This window comes from Oncorhynchus nerka, linkage group LG15 (assembly GCF_034236695.1).
Source record: "Oncorhynchus nerka isolate Pitt River linkage group LG15, Oner_Uvic_2.0, whole genome shotgun sequence".
Lineage (NCBI taxonomy): Eukaryota > Metazoa > Chordata > Actinopteri > Salmoniformes > Salmonidae > Oncorhynchus > Oncorhynchus nerka.
This window is the reverse complement of record NC_088410.1, coordinates 92,039,096-92,049,697: the sequence shown is the minus strand read 5'-3', so window position 1 is coordinate 92,049,697 and position 10,602 is coordinate 92,039,096. Positions and strand designations below refer to the sequence as shown.

The 10,602-nt window shown below is 48.1% G+C and overlaps 1 protein-coding gene across 2 annotated transcripts; it reads right to left on the bottom strand.

Moving 5' to 3' along the window:
* Nucleotides 1–5,231: 5,231 nt before the first annotated feature.
* Nucleotides 5,232–9,076, bottom strand: LOC115143517 (beta-1,3-galactosyltransferase 6-like). 2 transcript variants are annotated; one of them, XM_029684018.2, is made up of 4 exons: nt 8,726–9,076; nt 8,567–8,625; nt 7,833–8,382; nt 5,232–7,467 (listed from the first exon to the last, which is right to left on the bottom strand). In XM_029684018.2, exons 3-4 carry the CDS (start codon nt 8,370–8,372, stop codon nt 6,988–6,990), a joined length of 1,020 nt encoding a protein of 339 aa, XP_029539878.1. In that variant the 5' UTR covers nt 8,373–8,382; nt 8,567–8,625; nt 8,726–9,076; the 3' UTR covers nt 5,232–6,987. The 2 variants fall into 2 exon arrangements, with proteins under 2 accessions (XP_029539878.1, XP_029539876.1); XM_029684016.2 differs by lacking the exon at nt 8,567–8,625 and having other exon boundaries at nt 8,726–9,075.
* Nucleotides 9,077–10,602: the final 1,526 nt, after the last annotated feature.

The following is a 10,602-nucleotide window of genomic DNA, read 5'->3' as shown; positions in this document are numbered from 1 at the left end:
ATGAAGGGAGCAAAGTACAGAGAGATCCTTGATAAAAACCTGCTCCAAAGCGCTCAGGACCTCAGACTGGTGCGAAGGTTCACCTTCCAACAGGATAACGAACCTAAGCACACAACCAAGACAATGCAGGAGTGGCTTCGGAACAAGTCTCTGAATGTGTTTGAGTGGCCCAGCCAGAGCCCAGACTTGAACCCGATCAAATATCTCTGGATAGACCTGAAAATAGCTGTGCAGCGATGCTCCCCATCCAATATGACAGAGCTTTAGAGGATCTGCAGAGAATGAAAGAAGTACCCAGAACCAGATGTGTCAAGCTTGTAGCGTCATACCCAAGAAGATTCTAGGCTGTAATCACTGCCAAAAGTGCTACAACAAAGTACTGAATAAAGGGTCTGAATACTTATGTAAATGTGATGTTTCCATTTTTTTTGTAATATATTCGCAAGATAAAGCTATACTTTTTTTTGCTTCGTCATTATGGAGTATAGTGTGTAGATTGATGAGGGGGGAAAAACAATTGAATTCATTTTAAAATAAGGCTGTAACGTAATGAACTTTCCAAATGCACTGTATGTGTGGGGTTTGATCATGATACAGTGTGTTTTGTGTGGGTTCAAAGGAGAGTAGAACGAGAAATGTTGCGACTTCATTACTGCTGTGTGAACTCTAACATAATGCTTCTCTACAACTCTCAGATGCTACAGAAGCCAAAGGAGAGGTGAGTTGGATTCTTGATCATAAACCGTTAATATTGGGAATAACAGTACAACTTGCCAAAGAGCATGACTAGTAATGTAAAACAAAAATGTATTATGTTAAATATGACCCATACCTTCTTCCAATACGAAATGTAGTGTCCCATTCTTCCCCCCAGCAATTACTATTTACTAAATAATAACGATTTATCAGTAAAAATACCACGTCAGAATGAAACCTCTCTTCTTCCTCGAGCAGGGAGCTACGGCTGCCAGAAGGCCCTGCCGGGAAGGTCCCGTCGGGAGGCCCCGTTGGGAGGCCCTGTCAGGAGGCCCCGTTGCGAGGTCCCGTCGGGAGAAATCAGTCTTCTCACTAAAACGGAACCCTCTTTGGAAAGATGAGACTCATGATGGTGTTCTGTTTTGCTCTACAACACCCACAAGCATCACAGGACTTGTCTGAAGTCAGTTCTGCCGATCTGCCAACTTCTGTCTGTAGCATCCGAACAGTTTGGGCTACCGAACAGTTTGGGCATCAGAACAGTTTGGGCTACCGAACAGTTTGGGCTACCGAACAGTTTGGGCTACCGAACAGTTTGGGCTACCGAACAGTTTGGGCATCAGAACAGTTTGGGCTACCGAACAGTTTGGGCTACCGAACAGTTTGGGCTACCGAACAGTTTGGGCATCAGAACAGTTTGGGCTACCGAACAGTTTGGGCTACCGAACAGTTTGGGCTACCGAACAGTTTGGGCATCCGAACAGTTTGGGCTACCGAACAGTTTGGGCATCAGAACAGTTTGGGCTACCGAACAGTTTGGGCTACCGAACAGTTTGGGCATCAGAACAGTTTGGGCTACCGAACAGTTTGGGCATCAGAACAGTTTGGGCTACCGAACAGTTTGGGCATCAGAACAGTTTGGGCATCAGAACAGTTTGGGCATCAGAACAGTTTGGGCTACCGAACAGTTTGGGCATCAGAACAGTTTGGGCATCAGAACAGTTTGGGCATCAGAACAGTTTGGGCTACCGAACAGTTTGGGCTACCGAACAGTTTGGGCATCAGAACAGTTTGGGCATCAGAACAGTTTGGGCTACAAACTAATATGAACCCACCATCGAATGGTGAGACTCACGAAGACGTACATATCGGTTGTTTTGCTCTAGAGCCTCACAAAACACGTCAATGTATCCTGTTACCAGTTTTTGATTTTATTATGGAAGTCTACACTGAGTGTACAAAACATTATGAACACCTGCTCTTTATATGACATACAGTAGACTGATCATGTGAAAGCTTATTGATCCCTTATTGATGTCACCTGTTAAATCCACTTCAATCAGTGTAGATGAAGGGTAGGAGACGGGTTAAAGAAGGATTTTTAAGTCTTGAGACATTTGAGACATGGATTGTGTGTGTGCCATTCAGAGGGTGAATGGGCAAGACAAAAGATTGAAATACCTTTGAAGGGGGTATGGTAGTAGGTGCTAAGCCGGGTGTGAAGAACTGCAGGGTTTTTCACGCTCAACGGATTCCCGTGTGTATCCAGAATGGGCCATCACCCAAAGGACATTCAGGCAACTTAGCACAAACTGTGGGAAGCATTGGTGTCAACATGGACCAGCATACCTGAGGGAACCCCATTTGACACCTTGTAGAGTCCATGCCTCGATGAATTGAGGCTGTTCTGAGGGCAGCGTGTTCTAGAACAGAGACAGAGGGAGCAGCACTGGGAGACAGAGCAGATCCTCAGACCACCCTCTGACTTGGATCAGGAACTACACAAGAGGCAGCACAGAATACACATTGCATGTATATAGGCTGGCCTACTGACGCATCACAACACCTCCATAGGAAACACAGGAGCTTGCCAAATGTGTCATATTGCCTAAGCCTGGTGAGGTGACGGAGGACAGGTTAGATGCCTAAAAACTCAAACACTAATCACCTGTTAATATACAATGGCTATGAGGCGATTGGGAAACTGCTATTGACTATGCATGATGGTACTTTAAGAGTCGCACAAGGTGTTTGCTTTGTAAACAGCTGGATGTGAGAAAGTGTGTCTGTTTAATCTTTTCCTGAGATGGGGATATAATGCCCGGGACAAGATGGAAGACCGTGGTCCTGAAGGGAAGACATGCTGAAAGATCCAAAGTCAGGAAACTGGTATGTTACTTCTCACATTGGTTCTGGGAACAACCAATCAGATACGTATTTGCCTCTAAAAAAACATTGATAAGTAGCCTGAGGCTCTGCTTGCAAAAAGGCTATTGTTTGAGGTCAAACAGTTGCTTTAGGGATTATTAGGCTACTGTTGGGGAACCCTGCTGCAGAGGTATTAGGGTACTGTGGGTGAGGATTGGGGAACCCTGCTGTAGCGGTATTAGGGTACTGTGGGTGGGGATTGGGGAACCCTGCTGCAGAGGTATTAGGGTACTGTGGGTGAGGATTGGGGAACCCTGCTGTAGCGGTATTAGGGTACTGTGGGTGGGGATTGGGGAACCCTGCTGCAGGGGTATTAGGGTACTGTGGGTGGGGATTGGGGAACCCTGCTGTAGGGGGTATTAGGGTACTGTGGGTGGGGATTGGGGAACCCTGCTGCAGGGGTATTAGGGTACTGTGGGTGGGGATTGGGGAACCCTGCTGTAGGGGGTATTAGGGTACTGTGGGTGGAGATTGGGGAACCCTGCTGTAGGGGTATTAGGGTACTGTGGGTGAGGATTGGGGAACCCTGCTGCAGGGGTATTAGGGTACTGTGGGTGGGGATTGGGGAACCCTGCTGTAGGAGGTATTAGGGTTGAGGACCCCTGCTGTAGGGGGTATTAGGGTTGAGGAACCCTGCTGTAGGGGGTATTAGGGTTGAGGAACCCCTGCTGGGGGTATTAGGGTTGAGGAACCCTGCTGTAGGGGGTATTAGGGTTGAGGAACCCTGCTGTAGGAGGTATTAGGGTTGAGGAACCCTGCTGTAGGAGGTATTAGGGTTGAGGAACCCTGCTGTAGGGGGTATTAGGGTTGAGGAACCCTGCTGTAGGGGGTATTAGGGTTGAGGAACCCCTGCTGGGGGTATTAGGGTTGAGGAACCCTGCTGTAGGGGTATTAGGGTTGAGGAACCCTGCTGTAGGAGGTATTAGGGTTGAGGAACCCTGCTGTAGGAGGTATTAGGGTTGAGGAACCCTGCTGTAGGGGGTATTAGGGTTGAGGAACCCTGCTGTAGGGGGTATTAGGTTGAGGAACCCTGCTGTAGTGGTTATTAGGGTTGAGGAACCCTGCTGTAGGGGGTATTAGGGTTGAGGAACCCTGCTGTAGGGGGTATTAGGGTTGAGGAACCCTGCTGTAGGGGGTATTAGGGTTGAGGAACCCTGCTGTAGGGGGTATTAGGGTTGAGGAACCCTGCTGTAGTGGTTATTAGGGTTGAGGAACCCTGCTGTAGTGGTTATTAGGGTTGAGGAACCCTGCTGTAGTGGTTATTAGGGTTGAGGAACCCTGCTGTAGTGGGTATTAGGGTTGAGGAACCCTGCTGTAGGGGGTATTAGGGTTGAGGAACCCTGCTGTAGGGGTTATTAGGGTTGAGGAACCCTGCTGTAGTGGTTATTAGGGTTGAGGAACCCTGCTGTAGTGGTTATTAGGGTTGAGGAACCCTGCTGTAGTGGTTATTAGGGTTGAGGAACCCTGCTGTAGTGGTTATTAGGGTTGAGGAACCCTGCTGTAGTGGTTATTAGGGTTGAGGAACCCTGCTGTAGTGGTTATTAGGGTATGGGGGGTGTACAGTATTAGGGTATGGGGGGGGGTGTACAGTATTAGGGTATGGGGGGTGTACAGTATTAGGGTATGGGGGGTGTACAGTATTAGGGTATGGGGGTGTACAGTATTAGGGTATGGGGGGTGTACAGTATTAGGGTATGGGGGGGGGGTGTACAGTATTAGGGTATGGGGGGTGTACAGTATTAGGGTATGGGGGTGTACAGTATTAGGGTATGGGGGGTGTACAGTATTAGGGTATGGGGGGTGTACAGTATTAGGGTATGGGGGGTGTACAGTATTAGGGTATGGGGGGTGTACAGTATTAGGGTATGGGGGGTGTACAGTATTAGGGTATGGGGGGTGTACAGTATTAGGGTATGGGGGGTGTACAGTATTAGGGTATGGGGGGTGTACAGTATTAGGGTATGGGGGGGTGTACAGTATTAGGGTATGGGGGGTGTACAGTATTAGGGTATGGGGGGGTGTACAGTATTAGGGTATGGGGGGTACAGTATTAGGGTATGGGGGGTGGGTACAGTATTAGGGTATGGGGGGTACAGTATTAGGGTATGGGGGGGTACAGTATTAGGGTATGGGGGGTACAGTATTAGGGTATGGGGGGGTACAGTATTAGGGTATGGGGGGGGGGGGGGGGTACAGTATTAGGGTATGGGGGGGGGTACAGTATTAGGGTATGGGGGGTACAGTATTAGGGTATGGGGGGGTACAGTAGGTATTTTTCTTCTGTGTTTATACCAATTTATTAGTCATAAATATTTTTCACAAAAATACATGTTTGAAAAACATTTTAATAGGTCCAAATATTTTAAACATTTTAATAGGTCCAAATATTTTAAACATTTTAATAGGTCCAAATATTTTAAACATTCATATTGAAGTAGTTTGACAGTAGGTTTAAAACAACACTGGTGTTGAGGTCACAATAATACAACGGTTGGTTTCTTCAACGACAGTAACAGAAGCAGTCCTTTTTTGGGGGTTTAAAAGTAACCGAATATCAGCTGGAAAATGACCTGTAGAGTAGCTCAGCTGAACACAAACAGCTCTGTTGACCATCACTGCACTTAGTAAATACGTCAACCAAACACAGACAGCAGGTAGGTTAAATCTCCCAACTGAACAGAACTCTCAGGAAGCAGGGGAGAGAGAGAGGCCTACAATATTACACATGGTCTCAATGCAACTCCAAATACCACCAACCCATGACTGGCTCATTCTGTACCATTGTTCTGAAGCGATACACCTCACTTCCATCGCATTCATAAATAGGGCCACTTCCACTTAAAGAGAGTCTCCGGGACATTTTAAACAGATTCAGGAATGACTCGAGTCTTTTCATTGTCCAACCAGAAAGCTGAATACTGGTTCCTTTAAGTACACTTTCTCCCAACATACATGTGCTGTTATTAATAAATGCCGGTCTCCTGTTGTGTGGCTGCACCCAGTCAGGTCCACTCTCCCAGTCCTGTACCAGTCCTGTACCAGTCCTGTACCAGTCCTCTCCCAGTCCTGTACCAGTCCTGTACCAGTCCTCTCCCAGTCCTGTACCAGTCCTCTCCCAGTCCTGTACCAGTCCTGTCCCAGTCCTCTCCCAGTCCTGTACCAGTCCTCTCCCAGTCCTCTCCCAGTCCTGTACCAGTCCTCTCCCAGTCCTCTCCCAGTCCTGTACCAGTCCTCTCCCAGTCCTGTACCAGTCCTCTCCCAGTCCTGTACCAGTCCTCTCCCAGTCCTGTACCAGTCCTCTCCCAGTCCTGTACCAGTCCTGTACCAGTCCTCTCCCAGTCCTCTCCCAGTCCTGTACCAGTCCTGTACCAGTCCTGTACCAGTCCTCTCCCAGTCCTGTACCGGTCCTCTCCCAGTCCTGTACCAGTCCTCTCCCAGTCCTCTCCCAGTCCTGTACCAGTCCTCTCCCAGTCCTGTACCAGTCCTGTACCAGTCCTCTCCCAGTCCTGTACCAGACCTCTCCCAGTCCTGTACCAGTCCTCTCCCAGTCCTGTACCAGTCCTCTCCCAGTCCTCTCCCAGTCCTGTACCAGTCCTGTACCAGTCCTCTCCCAGTCCTCTACCAGTCCTCTACCAGTCCTGTACCAGTCCTGTACCAGTCCTCTCCCAGTCCTGTACCAGTCCTGTACCAGTCCTGTACCAGTCCTCTCCCAGTCCTGTACCAGTCCTGTACCAGTCCTCTCCCAGTCCTGTACCAGTCCTGTACCAGTCCTCTCCCAGTCCTGTACCAGTCCTGTACCAGTGTGCTTTAGGACAGTCAGCAAAGGATCCAGAATAAATAAACATATATAAAAAGGGAATGGGGATCAGTGTTTTCCTCAGGTCTTTTCATAGGCGGGCTGCCATAACAGACATCTTCTATGGAGGTCAACTGAAGGCAGCACAATATTTTACAGGGAAGGGGGGCACCACAGAACGGAGTAAGGCTTAGGGGGAGCACCACACCGCCTGGGTAACCGTAGTAGGGGAAACACTGATGAGAATTACATGGGTGGACAAAGTGAGGAAGGTTAGGGGTTATAGGTCAGGGTATTCCATCCTTCCTCTGGCAGCACTGTGAGGGCGGGACGCTCCAGTCGTACACGTAGCTCAGGCGGAGTTTAACCTCTTCCTTACACAGCCTCCCGTCTCTCTGCAGCGTCTGCTGTTTCTCCAACATATCCTCCAGGCTCTGCTTGTGAGTCACCATGTATTTATTACTACACCCCCGAGACTTGTACTCCGTGTCGAATCGAGGGTCGTGTGTCCGTTTGACGTCCACCGGGGCTAGCCACGCCCCCAGTGACACGTCCTCGCTCTGCCACACCTTGAGGTAGGCCGTGTTGATTCGGATGTAGTGTACGAGGTCGCAGGAGAGCAGGTAGCCTCCACCCAGGGCGTAGGGTAGGTAGTAGTCACACAGCTCCCAGGCCGACTCCCTCCACTTCCCTGCCGTCTTCACGCGACCGCGGCCTGAGAAGAAGCCCCAGTACAGCCGGCTGGGTTCTTTAGTCTTCAGCTCCTCCTATAAGATTAGGAGAGATTATACGTTATTGGGTGTTTGCACATACATTTGTTTTACAGCACAAACTCTATATTTAAGCAATAAGGGCCGAGGGGGTGTGGTACATGGCCAAAATACCACCGCTAAGGGCCATTTTTAAGCACGTAATTAGAGCAGGAAAAGTACATGTTTTGTCATACACCTAGTATACAGTCTGATATACCACAGCTTTCAGCCAATCAGCAATGAAGGCTCAAACCATCCAGTTTACAATACACATTATCTTCCAAATGGCACCCTATTCCCTATGGACCCTTGTCAAAAAAATAGTGCACTACATAGTGAAGAGGGTGCCATTTGGGATGGATCCCATATCAAACACATACCTTCAACAGATCCAGACGAGCAAAAGTGTCATCGTCCGCTTTTAACACAAACTTGAAGTCTACGTTGTGATCTAGCCAGGAATACATATGCAGCAGCTTCAGGGTCAGGTTCTCATACGAGTCTCGCAGCGCGGGGAGTAAGAGCAGGTCTTTGTGCCGCCCCTGCTCTGTGTTGATGTTCTGCATATCCTCTGCGGGCAGACCCTCGGTTCCCACCACGAACATAGCTAGAACCTCCGGATCCTTCTTAGCCAGCCAGGTACTACGGATGATGCTCCTGCGCTCTGTGTACTTGGGTCCTGTGGTGATGAGGACCACCAGGAAGGCCGAGAGGTCTTTGGGGCGTGAGGGGAGCTCAGGGTGCTCTGCTCGGGGCTGGGAGTGGGCAGCGTGGGGTGCTAGGCCTGGAGGGTCGGCCTGGCCCTGTTTTAGGGTCTCCGAGGTACACTTGGCGAGGAAAAGGAGGACAACAGCAAAGAGGCACACTCCTCCGATGGCCAGGGCCGTCTTGTGACGACACACGACACGGACCAGGCTCATGGTGCTGAGACTGAGAAGGAGAGAGATGGGGGAGAGAGAGACAAGAGAGATCTGTAAGCAACAATGCATGTCTGTTCATTCAGTTAACAATAAAGACCGCAGTCAATGAATGTCTCCCAGAGAAATGAGGTAGCTAGAGAAAAATACATTCTAAAGTTAATCAACAATTGAACAGACAGCTAACTTAACATTACCTAATCGAACTCGGCAAACAAATCAGTGTTAAACAGACCACCCACAGCTTGCCTGCAACCTGGTTAACGATAACATTACCCGATCAATCTCATTCCATGTAAGCAACGAAAAACCTGCTCATTGCATCAAAACAAAGGCGGGAATATAGACTACAGTACCTGAATGTGTCACACAACGCTAGATGTTTAATGCATCGATGACAGTTACATGGACATTGCTTCTGTCTGCAGCTAGCTAGTTAGCTAGCCGAGATAGCACAAATGGGGATACGTTAGCAGGCTCGCTGGCTAGCTTAATAGCTATCGAGGATTTGATTTACTGCTCACTTCGCTAGCTACAAAATTACGCGAATGAATAAAATCATTAAAGAAAAAGAGCAATCCTTTTGTGTAGCTAGATGAACAGCTAGCTAGTGAACTACCTCCGCTAGACGTTATTTTGGACTCAACTGGTGACACGCAGTAAATACAAGACAGACGGTGAGTTCAAGACAACACGGAAATCGGAAATATTGGACCTCAGACTTCAGTTTATTTAACACAAATGAAAAGTCGGAAAAAAAGACTGCGAAAATATTTTTGTTAAATTCATAAAAATCGAAATTACAAATCGGAAACTCAGGCATCATCCGAGAGCTACAATTTCTCCAATCTGGACATCACTGACGTCACCGTCACAAGTTTTTTTCTTAGTCTGAGTTTGTTTTTTTCCGAGTTCCCAGTTGGTTTGAAGGCAGTATGTGATGACACATACACTTCACTGCTGGAAAGACACGCCTTTGGTGCCTCCCAGTGGATACAATTAGAATTAGTTAAACATCTGAACTACAGCACAGCACTGATTCTAAATCCTATGGTATGTACTGTGTGCAGTGGTGTAAAGTACTTAAGTAAAAAATACTTGAAAGTACTACTTTTTTTTTCAAAACTCAAGTAGTATTTAACTGGGTGACTTTCACTTTTACTTGCGTCGTTTTCTATTAAGGTATTTTTACTTTTACTCAAGTATGACAATTGGGTACTTTTTCCACCACTGATTGTGTGGAATGGAATGTGGAACCTCCCAACTGTTTGTTCTTGTTCTTTGTTAGTTTTGTGGGTAAGAAACCATAGGGATACAATATCAACCTCCATTCTATGGCACATTCTATGTTCTACCTGTTCCAATTTTATATTCTATCTCTATGTAAAAGGAAGAGCCCCTCTGGTTGGTTGCTAGGACACCATTGTTAAATATTTCTTGACCAGGTATGATCAAGCATTCCATTAGATATAACATGTAGTGTGACATGACAGTGTCACACTACAGACTGTCAGACTGTCAGGCTCTTGTTTCTACCAGTAGCTGACACAGCCAGACTGTCAGGCTCTTGTTTCTACCAGTAGCCGACACAGCCAGACTGTCAGGCTCTTGTTTCTACCAGTAGCCGACACAGCCAGACTGTCAGGCTCTTGTTTCTACCAGTAGTCGACACAGCCAGACTGTCAGGCTCTTGTTTCTACCAGTAGCCGACACAGCCAGACTGTCAGGCTCTTGTTTCTACCAGTAGCCGACACAGCCAGACTGTCAGGCTCTTGTTTCTACCAGTAGCCGACACAGCCAGATGGTCAGGCTCTTGTTTCTACCAGTAGCCGACACAGCCAGACTGTCAGGCTCTTGTTTATACCAGTAGCCGACACAGCCAGACTGTCAGGCTCTTGTTTCTACCAGTAGCCGACACAGCCAGACGGTCAGGCTCTTGTTTCTACCAGTAGCCGACACCGCCAGACTGTCAGGCTCTTGTTTCTACCAGTAGCCGACACAGCCAGACTGTCAGGCTCTTGTTTCTACCAGTAGCCGACACAGCCAGACTGTCAGGCTCTTGTTTCTACCAGTAGCCGACACAGCCAGACTGTCAGGCTCTTGTTTCTACCAGTAGCCGACACAGCCAGACGGTCAGGCTCTTGTTTCTACCAGTAGCCGACACAGCCAGACGGTCAGGCTCTTGTTTCTACCAGTAGCCGACACCGCCAGACTGTCAGGCTCTTGTTTCTAC